The following is a 19221-nucleotide window of genomic DNA, read 5'->3' as shown; positions in this document are numbered from 1 at the left end:
ATATATGGCTAAAGTCACGCATTTGATGTGTTTCATTTAAAACAAATTGCATGTCTATATTAAAACAACGTGTTTGTACCCGGGATACAATCAGAAGAACGATTGCTATATTGTTAGGAATGAACTTACGGTTCAATGTTTGGTTGTTTATGGAAAAGAAAGAAGCGGAAAGTGTGCTACTAACGATTAGAAGAACTTAGTCCATTTTTTTTATGAAATGAAAATATTTATATAAGTTGTTAGATGTTTCATGGGACGGGATATACTATTAAGATTATATGTTCATTAAACAATCTAGAAAAGATATCCTAGATTGTCAATTTTACTTGATCATCGTATCATAATCCACTTGTCTTGTACAGGTTTATTTTCAAAATATATTATTATATTAAAAAAAACAAGCTAAAAACCGTAAATAGAAAATCATAAAACTCACTAATTTCAAATAAAATTTTATATTCCGTGATACATAGTGGAGTATTTGTACTTCTGTATCCTGCTTGTCGGCAAAAACTAGTCTAGATAGACAGATTGTAATCGGAGGAGAAAACCAAGATCGGTTATAGTTAGTTTGTTTTCTTATTTTTACAAAAGTATTATTTTTATTTTGTTCTTGGTGTTTTCTTCTTGTTGGAAAAAGATTTTCCAAACTTTATTTTTTATGTATTATAATGATCCAACCCAATATTCGTTTTTCCTTGGTTTCACACCAATTTGTATTTGATAGTGATACGAAGGTGATTTAGAAATTGACATGTTTGTTTTAAGATATGTAACTTTTGATATGTTTGGAGTAGATGTGGGTGAAACGTAACGGGGCACAGGTAGCGACAATCATAGACGGTTTTGCTAAACTCTTTGATTAAAAATCAGTCAACTTGAGCCGTGATTTAGAATTGGACGGTTTTCCACAACTTTTATGAATTTTATTGATTCCATATAATCTAAAGATGCATGAATCATGGATTTATGCACTAGAATGTTAAATATGTAACTTTTAAAGTTTTACACTTTTACATGTGGCTAATTTATATAGCAAATCAACTATATATATATATATATATATATATATATATATATTACTAGGTTAGCTACCCGTGTAGCACACGGGTTAAAATAAATAAATTTATTTAAAAATAACACAATGTAAAATACAAAAAGTATGTTCAACAAATATAAAGATATATTATACGGTAGAATAAATTACACAATACACAATATGAAAATAAAAGGTTGTTACAAAATTCATAAATCTCAAATAATTCTTTGTATACAATATTTGTAGTTTTATTTGTAACTTTACTTTTTATATCAAAACCAAATAGTTTCATATTGTTTCTGCTTTTAACTCTAGATAATGTAACACATAACTGATAACAAGCTAAATAAATTTTCTATAAAACAAACCAACTATCTATATCGATTGACCTTAACTTTTATTGATTTTCATCGCAAAACAAAATTAAAGTGAAAATTTTATTCTTTAAGATTAATTATTTATCTAATGGTGTATACATTTTTTAAGAATAAAAGTATGAGTTCTAATATTATTTCGGGATATGATTTTGGCTTTTATAGCACGGTTATCATATGCATTTTCATATGTAGTTTAGTTTCAGCATAGACCAGTGGATAACAAACGTTTTCTAATTTCTTGAACGACTTCATTTTTTGGTGTAAGTACAACTCGTTCACTAAAGAAATCTATATTTTTGAAATCTCCAATAATAGAAGGATATATAAAGTCAAATTTGTCATCTAATTAACAGTGTGTTAATGTCTAACATTTGTATTCCAAATATAAGAAGTTATCTTATCCACCTGGAAACCAAAACAGTGGTCTCGTGTTTATATTTTTGTGAATTTTTAAGATTGATGAACCTAACATAAATGATGAGTTGATTAGATAATCAATTAAAAAAAGTTGTAAATGGTTACTTTTTAAACCAACCCATGACTGAAACTCATTTTAATCAGAAACTATTTTGACCTGAACCATGTTTGATACTTTAACCAGTTAAAGAAACCCGCTCGTTTAAATTAGCATAAACACTAAGTATACAACAATATTGAATTTGTCTTTTAAATTTAAGGGTTTAAAAGAAAAAAACTTTTAATTTATTAAACAATCATACATATTTAATAAGTTAAAGTTTATTTAAATATTATATTTAAGTTAATCGTGCCTTTTCATCGAATAATATCATTTCTTATAAAACCTTAATATTAATTAACTAATATATAATAGATTTAAAACCTTAATTTTTGCAATCATTATTCAAAATTAACGTGAATATTGGTTACTTATAAAAACCTATTATTAATAACTAATACAATATATTTATATAAAACAATATAGCATATTTATGCTGGTATTTATTTTTTTAATCAAGAAAAAAATTATTAAAAAGAGAAAATGAAAGATTAAAAAGAAAAAATGAAATACAAAACTATTAATAAGAAAGAGATTTGTATTTAATATGAGAAAGATGAGGGAAAATTTTGTGAGAAACATTTTAGTAATGGCGTATAGCATTAAAAAGCTTTATTTATTATATAGTATAGATTTGTAGCTGAATCAAATTAGCTGGTATATTATCAATAAGGAATACACTAGCTGAATCAAAATGAATGACCAGGGAAAACTTTTGAGAGTTTCATTATTTTTTTTTTCTTTTTGAACTTAGGGAGTCCATAATCGTCCTCAAATCACACATTTGTGAGTAATAATAGGCTAATAGCCAATGTTTTAAAAACCGGTATTTTACTTGTATCAGACTAAGCTAAAAAATGGTACAACCGGTTGAACCAGGTTATACCGGAAGGTTCAACCGGTTGAATAGTTTACCTTATAATTTCTTATAAATGTAACTTCAATACAAAAATAACCCCAAGTAAATGATTTCATAATAAAAAATAATCTAAAAGTTTATCCATATAAAAAATAATGCAAAAGCACTCAATATTTTAAATAAATAGTCATAAAGTTTACACGTTTGAATGTTAATTGTTAGGTTAAAAGTAATTTTGAAAAAAATATGAACCGCAAATATCAAAAATTTCTCAGACATAAAACCGGTTTGCCGGTAAAAACCGGTATTTTAGACAAAAACCGCCGGTACGATGTTCTAACAAACCGGCCAAAAATACCGGCCTACAGTGCGAAATCCGGTTTAACCGGTTCAACCGGCCGGTTTGAACCGGTTTTTAAAACACTGCTAATAGCACTATCATGCTAGAAAGAATCATACCCAAAGCCTCATTAGGCTATGTGTTGTGGGGTTTTAAAACGGGGCTTTTAAAGCTCCCAACACCACGCCATGCCAGTTTTAGAGAGGCTTCAAGAGAGGGGGCTTCAAAATTTTAGCGGGTGGAAAGGAAGAATGTTGACAAATGGTAGATTGGTGGGGGCCAAATCTAAAGGATGGGGCTTTAAGGAGCTTTAAATCACAACATAGTTTTAGGGTTAAAGCCCTAACTGTCTACATGGCAATGTGATACGTATTTGATCCTTAGAAACTATTCCTGCTTAAACCCATGTTACCAAACAAGCGGGAATAGAGGGGGGCATTTTTGTTATAGAACGTCAATTAGGTTTAGTATTAATAGAGTTATCTTCGTTTTATTCATTTTTGTTATGGATGTTTATTAGAATTAGGGTTCTTTAACCTTGTAATTGGATATCAAACCTATCTCGAACGTGGCTATTATCTTAATTTCAATACTTCAGATTTTCGGTTTCTATCACATCTTAAATTCAGTATTTTAGATTTCTTGATATCAATACTTTAGATTTTCGATTTCTACCACAGTGCCACGACACTTTAACATGGACTTTAAAGCCCTCTTTGACGACACAGAGAACAGATAACATAGCTTGAAAAACTGGTGATAACTTTGTGGCAATTTTCACATCTATAAACACCAATAGACGAATCATATCTTCATGAGCATAACTGATATTCAAATTACAAATTCACAGGCCTTGATAAGTCACATTTGGCTGTGGTCATGGAGCATGAGTGGTGATACTCAAGTAAAACACTAGCATAGTCAAATTCATTGAAGACCATGTTTGAGAAATTCATATGATAAGACTCACATAAATTTAGAAAACGAAAAAAAAAATTGCTTTTAAAATCTAAAACAGAACATATCTAGTCTCAACAAACTGCATAATATTATCAGTCAAAAACCATGGGAAGTCTTCAAATATGCAAAAATCCTCAAAACGCATAATTGCTACAAAACTCCACATCAACTTAAAAAACAAAACTCGTAACTAATGTCCGAAAAACATAACCAAGATTTCATATCCAAGATTAAGAAACATCACGAGCCACATAACTCTTATTTCATGCACCAATAACCTCAGTTGTTTCTGGCACCGTCTCCTCTGCAGGTCGCTCCATCTTTACACCTACATCTTTTGAATAATCACCATGAACCTGTACACCAAAAAAACTTGTAAATATAATAAAACACCAGTGCCAAAGAACTTAAATTATGAGATAAAGTAATAACTTACCTCCATTAATTTACCAATGTCAAACTTTGGTGCCTTCAAGATCTTAACCTTGCGAATAAACGATAAAGTAATAACTTACCTCCATTAATTTACCAATGTCAAACTTTGGTGCCTTCAAGATCTTAACCTTGCGAATAAACACATTCTGTAGAGGGTAGATGCTCGATGTAGCCTTCTCAATCTCCCTCCCAATTGACTCGGGGATGAATTTTTGAACCAGCTCTTTTAGGTCACAAGATTGTGCCTGAGTAACCATTATCTCCCTCATTTTGCGACAGATCTACAAAGAAAATGGATTCTTTAACACCAGATTTTGACATTGTCATATAAAAGATATAACGTTTTGATGTTTACCTGTCGGATCTGACTAGATTGTGCATAGCAAGTTCTTTTCACTTGGTTGGCACGCTTCTTGGTGAACCCGATGCAGAACATTCTTAAAGTGTAGTTGTCGGTTGTTTTCACATCAACATGGGCTTCAATCAAAAACTGCCATTTCTTAACAAGGGATCTTAATTTGTCGGTGGTAAAGTCCATGCCCTGTAAAGATGCAAAAAGTTATATAAATGAGATTCCAAAATCAATAAGTATTCAGATACGGTATTATAATTCATACCCAAAAGTTGGTTAAGACGTTCTTTCCTTGAACATCTTCAGCTCTCAAACGGATCTTTCTGTAGGAGTGATCTTCATCATTCTGAAGGTCGGCTAGAGAAACATCAAACACACGGTGTTTGAGACCTTCTGAAGCAATCTGATCAGAAATATTTAAATGAGAATCTTAAACAATAAAAAGAATAAGGTTTCAAAAGTTAAGCCTTATGTGATTTAAGGTCTAAATCAATTCAATCTGCAAATCGGTTTGAAAAAAGAATTCCATAAAGTGCATTTCCTCAAGCAAATCTAAGACAGACTTGTCAAAACTTGAATATATTCAAACCTGTAATTTTTTTATAATTAAACCACAAACTAAACTACTGTTCTTTAAAATCCCAAATGCGGGATATAATACTGCAGCCTTACTCCTACAAACTAAAGCAGCAAACTTTGATCACATCACATTATCTAGTTATTGTATACCCTTTCATAATCTACACCAACTACTTCTATCTATAAGAAATTTCTTATAATTTTCAAAAGCAAATAACAAAAAAAATATAAACTCCTCAATAACCAAATCATTAACATGAAATTTGAGCCCAACGTAAACTGACGCCAGTACACGTGTAACCCATAAACAGGCGCCTGAAATACGCGTGTAAAGGCGTAGCCCGGCGTCGGTACGTGTTTCTATAATACACAGTCGTCTGCCATTCTAAGAAAACAGAAAGATAAAAGTTAAGTTAACCAATATCCATCTTGCCGCCTCTAGCTTTAAGCATGTCTATAAGCAATATTGCTTAAAAGTGAGATTTTTAAGATATAAATATATTGAATCGAATCAATCTGCAAATTGGTTGGAATATAAATTCCATCTGAAAGGGTGTTTTGGAAGTTGTATATGTTAAAATCTGTAAACTTTTTATTTTACCACTAACTGATGTTCCTAGAAATCATTAACGCTAGACATTTTAGATTCATCATATTGTATACCCTTTCATAATCCACACCAATTAATATCAAATTTGAGGTCACAAAATAATAATAATAATAATAATAATAATAATAATTTGTTAGTTAGATACCTTGGTACCCTGAGTACGAGTGACAAGTGTTTTGCCAACATTTCTAGTAGTAAACAATGATGGTGCTTTAACATCATACCAATCCTTCTTCGCAAACGGATCAGCTCTGTTTAGTTTAACATATATACATTACAAATTTACAATCACATCATAATAATAATAATAATAATAAACAGTCTAAATAAGAGAGACTAACGCTTTCTTCTTTCCTCCCTTCTTGCCCTTTGATATCCTCTTGTTCTTCCTGCAAAATCGAATAATTAACAATTGAATTGAAAACAGATCACGTTCGATGAATACATAATAATAATAATAATAAACTTAATAATGCAGTACCCGACCGCCATTGTTGGACCGTGAGCTTCGACTGATTGAAGAGGTAGGTCCCAGCAGAGCCCAGTTGGACCCGCATGACTCACCTTGAAGAGAGACGTCTACGCAGAAACCAACTGGATCCGCAGGACCCACCATGCTCAGAGACGTGACGTCCTTACGCGCAGTACGCAAGCTGTTCCCGCAGGAAATGCCTCCCAATGGTGAAGTACTCCGCCTGTTCCCGCAGCTGCGGATACAAGCCATCAGGGAAGGCCACCCGCGCAGCAAGGCTACACGCACAAGGCACTTAGCTCTCAATAATTCAGTAGTCACCTGAAGAAAGAATGAGCAAAGCCGGGAACAATCCCGCACAAAGGCGGGAGGGGGAATACTCCCGCCCAATGAGCCAGTCCGTACGATACTGGAAGATCTTTTGTACTGTACCTGACGAGGTATGGGCAAAAGATCTGACCAGAGATATGACAGCCCATTGACAACAGTATGGCGAGCAGCATGCTCTTGTACTGTATGTCACTATTAGCCGCTACCTACTCACCAACTCCTGTCATACCACGTGCATAGCCTACAGTTGGTGGAAAAGGAATAGTACACAGCAGGCCTGGTCACTGTCAGCCGCTGCCTACCCACCAACTGCCAGCATGGCACGTGCGTAGGCCACAGTTGGTAGAACAGGAATACTATTCAGCCGGCTATACCCTCTTGGAAACCTACCTTCGGCTATAAATACCCCAAATGGTATGATCATCTCATCTGATCTTGTATCTTACATCATATACCTGATATCTACTCTAGCAATCTCTTAATATACATTTATATTCAAGAGCAATCTAGTCTGATTCTCACGCCGGAGGGTGGTCACAATGAGGAACCCCCCCTTCTCAGTGACGAGCTTACGGTGTCTGTTTTGCAGGTTATCAGAAGAACCATCTTTGCCGGATCTAACCCCTCGTGGGAAACATCTATTTAACCCCCAGATTATCCGTAATCTGCTCGCGGTCACTTAGTGTTTCTTCATTGGCGCCATCCGTGCATAAAAGCTAGAACTTCATTTCTTCAGTTTTTTCCAAACTTCTGGAAAGATGGTTAAAGAAACTCCGGTAACCACAACCCCAGCTACTGGGGGGAATACCGGCGACTACACAGTTTTTACGAACACTACCCCGGTTACCCAAGCCGGGGCAAGTGCAGTAAATTTTACGAACACTACCCGAGTTACCCAAGCTGGGGCAAGTGCAGTAAATAATCGTTCACTGGGATTCACCGATACCCAGTTAGGGAGACAAAGAACGAGGCTCCCCCGCCAAACACTCGATGAAGTCAAAGCGTGGGCGGAAGCACGTCAAAAAGAATTCCAAGCTGAGTTGGATGAACGCTTACGTTCACTCCAACAGCCTGAGGAATTCGAAGAATACTTAGACGATGATTCGGAGGAATCCGATAGTGACGCAAACCCTCGTCATACGGCGAAAGGGAAGCGTAAGGAAACTGACTCCCAACCAAGAAGGCATTTTGGAGAAACCTTCAAACCAAAAAACGCGGGTGGAAACCCACGTGACTTCTCCAAAACATTTACACCAGCTGCTGCAAAGGCGGGAACGTCCAAATTCGCAAGGGACATTGCGGAAGCAATCGTCCCAAAAAGTGCCAAACAGATGTCCAACATCGGCACTTACGATGGTATATCCGATCCAGACGATCATTTGAACAAGTTCATAGCGGGGGCAACCGTCAGTAGTTGGACGGAACCTAGGTGGTGTTACATGTTCCAAATGACGCTTGTTGGGGCAGCTAGAGCGTGGTTCGATCGTCTACCGGTCCACCACATCTACGACTGGGCAGACTTCCAGCAAAAATTTAGCCAACACTTCAGCCAACAAAGAAAGTATACCGAAGAGCAATGGACAATCCTCAAATGCATTCGAGAGGAAGATGAATCTTTGCCAGACTTCATCACTCGCTTCAACTCAAAGAAGCTAAGTCTGGGTAATATTAGCGAAGATCTTGTTCGCGCTGCTTTCATCCAGGGCGCAAACGACCCAGAGCTCATCCGCACCTTAACGGGTAAAGATGGCATGCCATCCACATGGGATGCCATCATGACAGCAGCTAAACGCTTTGCGGAAACGGAGAAGCAACTGGGTAGAGATCTCCCCCAGAGCACAAACCTCTACACCCAGAAAACAAGAGAAGACAACGTCCTTACCGCCCGACTAAACAAGAAGCGGAAGCTAGGCATTTGGCAGTCAAGGGTAAACTTTGACACCTCATCCGGCTTGCAACATCGGTTAGGCGGAAGGGATAACATACAGTCGAACCAGAACTCCAGATGGACGCCACTCACCAAAAGCGTCACCGAGATATTCGCCACTGAGGAGCTCCCATGGCCAAAGGCTCCAATAATCCGACATCGTCACAATGCTGATCGGAGCAAATACTGTGACTTTCACAGGACAAAAGGCCACAACACTGAAGAATGCACAGACGTAAAGGACATGGTCGAAGCATTTGTCAGAGATGGGACGCTCGCGCACCTCGTGGCGCAATGAACGCTGAGCAGGCTGATGCGTGTAGAACCCCGGCTGGGGAAAACACGAATAAAATTGCAGCTTCAATGTTGGAGACTACATACTGCGTAAACAACGAGATCCCGAACCAGGTGCATATCGGCTCGATGGCACTCCCATCCCAACAACATGGAAGGGAGCTCAATTACACAGTTTGCATGTAGATCAATTCCAAATTTGTAAAGAAAATACCCAGAGCCACTTCTAATGGAAATGATTCTCCTTAGAACATCGACGCTGATGATTTTACATTTATACTTATGAACTTTCCACACGGATATGCCGGTCTTCGCCGCATACATAAGTGGGAAAGGCGGCAAAACCCGCATAAACCCAAAAAAATGGCAAACCGTCACGCAGGTCAGCTAAAGGTAAAGTTCAGTCATCCCACTAAATGAAAGTGCCAGTCCATCCGCACGAATCATGATAGAGGAAACTGAACACTAACCTATTAACAACCGCGCGTCGAACGGTTAATTTATTCAACACTGATGCCGGTTTTCACCGCATAATTACGGAGTAAGTCGTCGCGTGGGGAAGGCGGCAAAACCCGCATAAACCCAAAAAACGGTAACCCTTCACGTCATAGGTAACCTTTGGTCATCCCACTAAATGAAAGTGCCGGTCCTAACCGCACAAATCATGAGAGGAACCCGAACCTATTGACAACCGCGCGTCGAGCGGTTAACTTACTCAAAATACTTTAGAAAATTTGGAACAAAAAGATGAGGAAAACCTCCACGCAGGTTAGATATAGGTAAAGTTTAGCCATCCTACTAAGTGCAAGTGACGATCTTACCCGCACAATCACGAACGAGGAAGCAAAACTTCAACTTATTATTTACCACGTTCAAAGGTTAACTTATTCTAAACACTTAGAAAAATTCAAAGGAAAAGATGAGGAAAACTTCCACGCAGGTCAGATATAGGTAAAGTTTAGCCATCCTACTAAATGCAAGTGACGGTCTTATCCGCACAATCATGAAAGAGGACGCAAAACTAACTTATTATCTACCACGTTGAAAAGTTAAATTATCTAAATACTAAAGAAATTGCTAAGTTAAATCAGAATATGCGTGAAACAAACAAGGCAAGGGATTGGCAAATAATCTTTATTCCATCGAAATTCAATTATTACAAAGATTGCTGGGTACATACCCGCATACAAAAGAAGCTATACAAAAATAAAAATCTACTCTAATGGTGGAAAGGGATCTTCAAGATCAAGCCTCAGGACCACTACCACTTGGACCCGCACCATCCGTAGAGTGTGGCGGTTCAAGGAAAGCTTTAAGGATAGCTAGCCCATCATCAGCAGCGGCAACTTCGTTTACCTTCTCCACCACCGGATGCGGGAAGGCGGCATACTGATTCACTGCTTGGTCGTATACAGCTTCAGTATCCACATCAAATAAAGGGAAGTTGGAAGGCGGGATGCCTCTCTCAACGAACCCTAGACCAAGCAGGAAGCCGGCCTTTTCCCCATCCTCAAGAGAAGCGTTGAGGGCTGCGCTCATAGCATCGTCATAAGACGTCTCCGTGAAGACCCGATGCACAACCTACAAAAAAGAAAAAATACAAGTATCAAAACCTTTTCTATTCACAAAGAAGCGTAAAGACATTATGAAGTTAAGCTTACCTGAGACAACGCTTCTCGAAGAAGCCATTCCTTGGCAACCAGAGCTTCTTGGAGGGCAGCTTGAGCTTGGTTACGGGCGCGTTCGGCTTCACTTTGGTTGAGGTTGGCAAGCAATACTTCTTTAGCCGCAGCTTCTTCAACGCCCTTTAGCTTCCGCTCAGTCTGGTCAAGCACCCCCCTCTGGTCCAGGATCTCTTGGAGCTTCTTCGCGTCTTCCATCGCCAAGGCATCATGAGCCTGTTGGAGCGCCTCTAATTTAGCTTTAAGTTCCTCATTCTCGAGGCGTAGAGGCTCAGCAACAGCTTCAGCCTTGGTGGCCCTTTCAGTTGCGTTCCTAGCAGTTTCCTTAGCCAGCCGAAGCTGTTCGTTAACAGCTTGGGTAGCCTTGGAACGGGCCTCGAGACGGGCCTGAACTTCAACTTCAAGGGCCTTGAACGCCTTCTCCTTCTCCGCAGCAGCGGCGGAGAGCCTCCTATTCTCCTCCTGGACAGCCCGCGCCTGAGCTACTTCTTGAATGCGAGCTGCTTTTAACTTGTCGTTTTCACGACAAAGCAGCTCGACGCGCGGCTGCATCCGGGCCAGGAGAACCCGAAGCTCATTGGTTAGCCTACCCTCCTGGTAGCTAGCCATGGCTTCCCCCAACGCACCACTGGGAGCTGCGTGACGAGCCCACTCCACGCACTCCACAGGTGTGCGAAGGGTTGTTCCTCGGCGGATGTTCCATCGTGGAACATACACTTCATTGGAATCCGACACTGCAAAAAACAAAAAGCAGTTAGGAAAAGATGATATATATAAAAAAAAAAAAAAGGCCAAAAGAACCCTACGCACCTGTAGGGTCAACAACAGGCCGATAGCCGCCAAACCCATCACCTGAACCCAAGGGAAATCCGTCCAAGAGGTCAGGTAGATGGGAAGGAGGCAGAGGTTGGCGAGAAGCCCCATGCATACCTGAAGGATTAGCCGTCGTTGCCGATGACGGAGGAGGCATGGTGAAGGCCGCCGCGGTAGTAGAAACCAACGGAGGTGAACTCACCGTAGGTGAACTCACAACCGTGGTCGCCGCTGCGGAGTCCGCAGAAAAAGTAACCGCCGGCTCAGTGAAAGATGCGGTAAAAATGGCACTGACAGCCGGCGGTGATGTCATCACAGCTGGAACAGTTGGCTCAACGGAGTGAGCAACTGAACCAGCGGAAGCAGGCGCAGCCGCCTGGGTCGTCGCCTCAGGTAGGCTGACCAAGCCTACCGTCATGGGCGGGGAGGTACTCCTCCCCGCTCCACCCTGGAATGCGGTAGCATCCACGCCTGCACAAAGAAGATAAGTATTAATGAGGGAAAGCTATGAAGTTAAGAATAAAGTTTGTACTTACGGGTTTTCTTAAGCCTAAAAGTGCGGACAGGCGGGGATGAACCCGATGGAGCCGGCCTCTTCACGCCGCTCACCGTTGTCATCCTGGGCTCTCCGGAGGTGACAATCGTCGCAGCCTCCGGAGCAGTGGTCTTATCACCACCGGGGTTCCCCGCCACCTCTTCGCTCTCGGTCTCTGAATTAGACCGAGGCACTGGATCGGCAGTGGAGGCCACCTTCGCCTTCCCCTTCCCGCCGGCAGCCTTCTTCTTCCGCACCAACGGAGGACCATCTGTGGATTCCTTATCAGAACATAAGATTAGAGGAATTCCAGCAGAGGTTTCAGCATTGAGGGGTCGAGGGTTGAATAACGCCTTACCTGGCCGCCTGGCGCTCAGGATCTCGTGGCCTGGCGGGTAGACCTCCACGAACCGATCCGCCGTCTGTTCAAGGATGGGCAACTCGTTCTCATCTAGAGCACGAGTACCCATCCGGGCGGGACTGTCAGCCTCCCGCGGATACAGGAGCGACTGCAAGTCGTTCCCTTCTGAAATAAAAGAAAAACAGTTAGAAGACAAACCTATATAAACAAAGTAAACAGAGCATACCGTAAGGAACAGAGTTCAAACCGTATTCGAGGACGATCGGGATCTTTTGCGCATCCGCATCCTTCCATACCCGGCTCATCCCGAGCATCACCATCCCGGACTCCGCAAAGCGGTAAACCGGAGATTGGACTCGGGATATCTTTGAGAACCATTCCGCCTCCTGGTAGTTGGAAGCGTGAAGGCTGGGAAGTGCTTGCCCATTCTTGAACTTCATGGCAAGGGGGATGGCACGAGCGGAGATAAAAAAGAACTCCCGCTTCCATGAACGAAGACTGCGCTCGGTTGCGCAAATCTTCAAACCCTTGATCCGGGTTATCAGGGTATACCACCCCTGGATGCACCTCCAAGAGTAGAAGGTCATCAGGCGGTCGACGAAGAGCTCAATGCCCAGAATCCGGCACACCCACTCGAAGTGGCGAATCTTCGCGATCGCCATCGGGTGCACCTCGGTCAGGTGTACACCGTGCCTCTCTAGGACACGGTACACAAACTTTGTCAACGGGAACCTAAGATTCCCATAGACAAAGAATGCAGCATATACCCCGATCTTGCCTCTGGGGGAATCATACACCGTCTGATGAGGTTCAGGAAACTCAGGCTCGAGAGACTCGAGCATGAACTTCCTGACGATGTACTGATATAGATCGACAGGCAGAGCACACTGGCACTCGCCAGCAGTATTCTTGTCATCGGCGTACACCCCAGCCTCCTGGGCTGTAGCCTCAAGATCGTGAGAAGACATCTTGCAGGTATGAAAAAGAGAACGATTTCTAGAGAATGCTCGACTGAAAAGGTGAGTATTCGCCGGAAATCGTTTTGAAGATGAAGAGAAAAGTGAAAGTGTGGATTACAAAGGACCCTCTCCCCCTTTATATACTATTCGCAATTAATGCGATGAATTTAATGCGGAAGAGAGAGAAATCGCAGGTGCAATGAAACTATGACACGTGGCAAAAAGCAAGCTGGCAACAGCTGTTGAAAGGACGCGTGCCAGTAATTTCGCGGCCACGCGCCCGAAAATTCGCGCCCACGCGCCTGAAAAAGCGCCTGGAATGACCATATACTGTCACGTCGCCATAACTTCCTGCACGTCCTGACACAGTCAGAAGAAACCGTCGGACGACGTTTCAGTAGTTTGGACTGTTCTTATCCTTTCACCAACTCTTCGAATTTCAAAATTTCAAAAAGATTCAAAGGCGGAAAAATACCCCTTACCTTGGCAACCAAGTAACTGTAAGACAGGTGCGGGTACAGTGTTAAGGCAAAACCCTTCACATACTTAGCACCTGCAGGGAATTGAAGCCAAGAATATCTCGGCGACCAAGTAACTATAAGACGGGTGCGGGTACAGTGTTAAGGCAAAACCCTTCACATACTTAGCACCCGCAGGGAATTGACGCCAGGAATACCTTGGAAGTAAAGTAACCGTAAGACGAGTGCGGGTATAGTGTCAAGGCAAAACCCTTCACATACCTAGCACTCTGCAAGGAATTGAAACCAAGAAGGATCTTCTGGGCAATGCTTGCGGAAACGGGAATAACATCCCCGCATAGCGGGAACGTCGAGAACTACATTGTTTGAAGCTCCAAGATGGAATTGGTGGTTTTAACATAATTGATCACTATGTTCAAAACGACCAAAACCCCATGGAGAATCCACACAAGTGGGACTCAACGCTCCTGACTTGCGAGGAGGTTACAGACCTACCCGCATCATACCCAAAGATCAAGCAGGAAAGTCGGGAATTTCTGCAAGTGACATAAGGACTTCCGCGGGAAGAATCCCCATGGAAAACCTTAAAACTAAACCCTTTTCAAAACCCTTTGCTTAAGTCCAAAAGTTCACCTCACTTTATTAAACATTCATGAGAAGAACATTGGACTGGGGGACTTGAAGAGGTAGGTCCCAGCAGAGCCCAGTTAGACCCGCAGGACTCACCTTGAAGAGAGACGTCTGCGCAGAAACCAACTGGATCCGCAGGACCCACCATGCTCAGAGACGTGACGTCCTTACGCGCAGTACGCAAGCTGTTCCCGCAGGAAATGCCTCCCAATGGTGAAGTACTCCGCCTGTTCCCGCAGCTGCGGATACAAGCCATCAGGGAAGGCCACCCGCGCAGCAAGGCTACACGCACAAGGCACTTAGCTCTCAATAATTCAGTAGTCACCTGAAGGAATGAGCAAAGCCGGGAACAATCCCGCACAAAGGCGGGAGGGGGAATACTCCCGCCCAATGAGCCAGTCCGTACGATACTGGAAGATCTTTTGTACTGTACCTGACGAGGTATGGGCAAAAGATCTGACCAGAGATACGACAGCCCATTGACAACAGTATGGCGAGCAGCATGCTCTTGTACTGTATGTCACTATTAGCCGCTACCTACTCACCAACTCCTGTCATACCACGTGCATAGCCTACAGTTGGTGGAAAAGGAATAGTACACAGCAGGCCTGGTCACTGTCAGCCGCTGCCTACCCACCAACTGCCAGCATGGCACGTGCGTAGGCCACAGTTGGTAGAACAGGAATACTATTCAGCCGGCTATACCCTCTTGGAAACCTACCTTCGGCTATAAATACCCCAAATGGTATGATCATCTCATCTTATTTTGTATCTTACATCATATACCTGATATCTGCTCTAGCAATCTCTTAATATACATTTATATTCAAGAGCAATCTAGTCTGATTCTCACGCCGGAGGGTGGTCACAAGGAGGAACCCCCCCCTTCTCAGTGACGAGCTTACGGTGTCTGTTTTGCAGGTTATCAGAAGAACCATCTTTGCCGGATCTAACCCCTCGTGGGAAACATCTATTTAACCCCCAGATTATCCGTAATCTGCCCGGGGTCACTTAGTGTTTCTTCACTGATGAAGATAAAAGACCGGTGAGATTTAAGGCGGCGGACTCAAACCCTACTTACTGCTTCATCTACTCACAAACCCTAACGCCATTTATATCATCATGTTAATGCATGTTTCACCTTTGGTCCTTACTGTTTCTGGTTGTTTTATTTAAAGGACGGACTTTTAACCTGACTTACGAAAAGTTTCTACTCTTCCGTTATAAGTTTTTTTTTATAACGGGAGTGGTTTTATAAAATAATATAAGAACTAGAAAGAAGCTAGCAAGTAGGAAGACAAAAGTTGGAAGTGTTTTGAGGAGTGGTAGTAAAAAAATAAAAGTTAAAATTACTCTGTTTTATCGAGTGTAGGGAATGAAACTTTGTTGGTTTTTTAATTGAATAATTCCAGTCTTTTTGATGTATTTGTGAACTTTAGAGATTGGAAGCGTTGTTGCATTGAAAACTTTGAAATTCTTTGCTCTATGTTTGTGTGATGGTCATAAATACCATATGTATAACCTTATTGTGATATGATGAAGCGTACAATTGTTTTAGGATGATTGCAATTTCTCAATCGACTTGTAGCATGGAGGAATATTGCACTAGATAAAAGTTTGAAACCATGTGATAGCCACATGTGCACGTAAGTCAATATGTGATGTGTTTTTGACGTTACTCCACACGAAGGATATAATGTTGATCAGATATTTACCCATCCTTTGAAAGTGCCTCGATTGTTGAAATCTTGTTCTTTGAAGTTATACAAGCAAAGGCATTTAATTATATGAATTGTCATGGAAACTTGTTGCTTATTCAATCTCGACCATGTCATTAAATTGAAGTCGTCGAATTAGCTTCCATCCAAACCCAAATGTTGTTTCAACTAGTGATGCAGAAATAAGCGAGAAACAATTGAAATCGTTGATTTTGTCCTAAAATAAGATGAGAATTTACCGTTATGTTAAAAGTCAAGTTTACTTTTGTACAAATAAATAACATTATTGATTGTGAAAAATAATGTTGTTGGCCTGTCATTTGATTTTTAAGGGCGAAAAATTCGCACTTCGAATAGTACTCATGATCCTTAAGTTTGATGTACGTAAAACTACAAGTTTACTTGTCTATAGTTACACAAATTTTTAGTTGAACAGTAGCATTATATCAAACCAAAAAGACTAGCAAGGACCCGAGAATAATACAATGGAAACAGAATATGAAAAAAAAATCAAACGTAATTGATCCATGAGGAAAACTGTCAAATGCAATCAAATCACACACGAATTGAGCACATAGAAGTTAAAGAATTCATAAGAAACATAGGGGGAGATCAAACAATGTAGGCCAGCATATGGAATAACGGAAAGATTGTTGCGAATCCACGTGAACAATTGGATTTTAACATCTTTCATCGTTTTTGATACATGGACTTTCACCTAGGAGTGTAAAAATTCATGTTGGATTTAGCATAAACGGACTTGGTTTAGTTTTGGGTCAAACCCGGGATATCCGTTTAGCTAAATAGGTCATGGTCCGATCAACCCGACAGGGTTTATGAGTTGACATATTAACTCATTTATTTTTTATTTATTCTTATATTTTTCTATAAATGTATTTTATGTAATAAATTATACTTTTCGGGCATCTACTTAAAGCTAAAAGGAAAATTGACATAGGATATTATAACTTAAATGCAATTATATAAATTGCATTTTTAATTGTGAAAATGTAATTTAAAGAATTAATATATGAAAAAAATAAAAAAATTCCGGGTCCAACGTGTCATGTTCGGGTCAATTCGAGAATGTGCATGTTCAGATTAGCATGTCAACACGATTTTCGGGCTTGGGTCACTTTCAGGTTAGTGTCAAATTTTCATGTTCGTGTCTAGTAGAACACGTCAACCCTGAAGATTATTCGTTTAACACCCCTACGTTTACCTTACTAAACACCACAAAAATGCAAGCAAATGAACAAAAATGTCAAATAGATAGTTCATAGTTTCAAACAAAAATCTTTTGCCTACTTTCGAAACCGAAGTATGCAAATGAACGGAAGAAGCTTTGGAGACTCTACCACACCATAAAAAGACTCACTCCCAAACTTCTTTAGCTTATGGGCATGATCCATTTATTTAATTTTATAATTTTCTTTCATTCGCTTTTACACTATGTTCCAGAGTCTCATTTAACAAGGGGAGGGGAGGGGAAGGAAATTAGGAGAGAAAAGAAAGGAGTCGAAAATCATTTTTTTTGTGTTCCCGAGTTTAATAAGAAGGAAAGAAAAATCAAGGAATTTACATATTTTATGTGTTCCCGAGTTGAGAGGAAAAGACAAGAAAGTTATAGTTTTACTATCATACCCTTTAAGTAAAACTAAAATAAAATTAGTTTTAAGGGTAATTTAGTAATTAAAAAGATTTTCTCTCCTAATCTCTCCAATTTGAGAGGATGAATATATGTTTAAATTTTCTAGTATTTTCCATCCCCTCCCAATATTTCCTTAAAAAAACTCTGGAACATGATATTTTAACATTTTCTTCTCATTCCCCTCCCCTCTCCTCATTAAATGAGACTCTGGAACACAGTGTTAAAGCAATTAAACCATTTTAATTTTCATTTATTTCAAGTTTTATAGTTTTCTTTTACTTTGTGAACTATTTACAACATAGTTTACTAAAATATAACAAACTATTAAATACGTATTTAACATCATTAATTTCATAATAAGTACAGACTTTAAAACTGTTTTTATGTTAACATTTTTTCATAAACAATCAAACTTGATATTAGTTACACATTTCATAAAATGACAACGAAATAGTATTATTAATTAATATCACAAAAACAACAAACATGTCACAGTGGATCTGGCGCATCAAGAATCCGAGTCCACTGTCAATCCAACACCTACCATGTAACATACACCAACTATTCCCAATGATTACAAATCAAAACGAACCCATTTATCACGTCAATGACACCTCACTCGACCTAATTTTTGTCCAAATAAAACTTAGAGCTTTTATATCCCTTATCACCTTCGTCACGTCAAACAACTTGCCTTCAAACACGAAACTTTTTCTTGTTTTTCATGTGCCCAAAACAATACAAGAAAAATAGCATAAAAAAACAGATGAACCTATGAAAGTCTTAATGTCTTATTTTAAAAAAGACATAATATTTATCATTTAGGTAGACAAATAACTCTCCTCACATGCACACCTAAATGTCTAAACTTTGATTTAAGATTAATAAGCTCCATTGACTAGTAAGCCAATAATTGTGTTAGGTTCTTTCATTCCTTTTTTTCCATTACAACAACAAAATTGTATATAGTCATAAACCGCCACCATCATAGTGGCGTAGCCATAATTCCTTTTTTACAGGTTCGGTAAATTTCGAGAGACAAACGATCGATTATTAATATTTAAATTTGGTTTTTCTACGGGTTTGATGTTGAAATTTCTACAAATACATTGTCAAAATACAAAAATATATAACATTAAAACAAAATTTTGTACGAGTTCAACCAGACCAGCTGTCTACGCCCATGGGCACCCTAGTCCATCTATCTATTTTATTAATATTTTTGTATCAAATCCACCATGTCTTTGCATTATATTATACTCACCAACTTCCCATTATTTAAATCATTTCATAACTTCATGT

The 19221-nt window shown here is 39.7% G+C and overlaps 1 protein-coding gene across 1 annotated transcript; it reads right to left on the bottom strand.

The window, feature by feature from the left end:
• Positions 1 to 4291: 4291 nt before the first annotated feature.
• On the bottom strand, positions 4292 to 15630 carry LOC143613616 (small ribosomal subunit protein eS1-like). The gene is made up of 8 exons (XM_077087280.1): positions 15594 to 15630; positions 6550 to 6580; positions 6410 to 6457; positions 6214 to 6319; positions 5145 to 5282; positions 4883 to 5068; positions 4608 to 4808; positions 4292 to 4448 (listed from the first exon to the last, which is right to left on the bottom strand). The coding sequence occupies exons 2-8, from the start codon at positions 6558 to 6560 to the stop codon at positions 4356 to 4358; spliced, it is 783 nt and encodes a 260-aa protein (XP_076943395.1). The 5' UTR covers positions 6561 to 6580; positions 15594 to 15630; the 3' UTR covers positions 4292 to 4355.
• Between the last annotated feature and the right edge of the window lie 3591 nt (positions 15631 to 19221).

The sequence above is a fragment of the Bidens hawaiensis genome, unplaced genomic scaffold, assembly GCF_021521415.1.
Source record: "Bidens hawaiensis isolate Kalapana, Puna unplaced genomic scaffold, B.hawaiensis_p1.1 tig00037807_1, whole genome shotgun sequence".
Classification (NCBI taxonomy): Eukaryota; Viridiplantae; Streptophyta; class Magnoliopsida; order Asterales; family Asteraceae; genus Bidens; species Bidens hawaiensis.
This window is presented reverse-complemented; position numbering and strand designations above follow the sequence as displayed.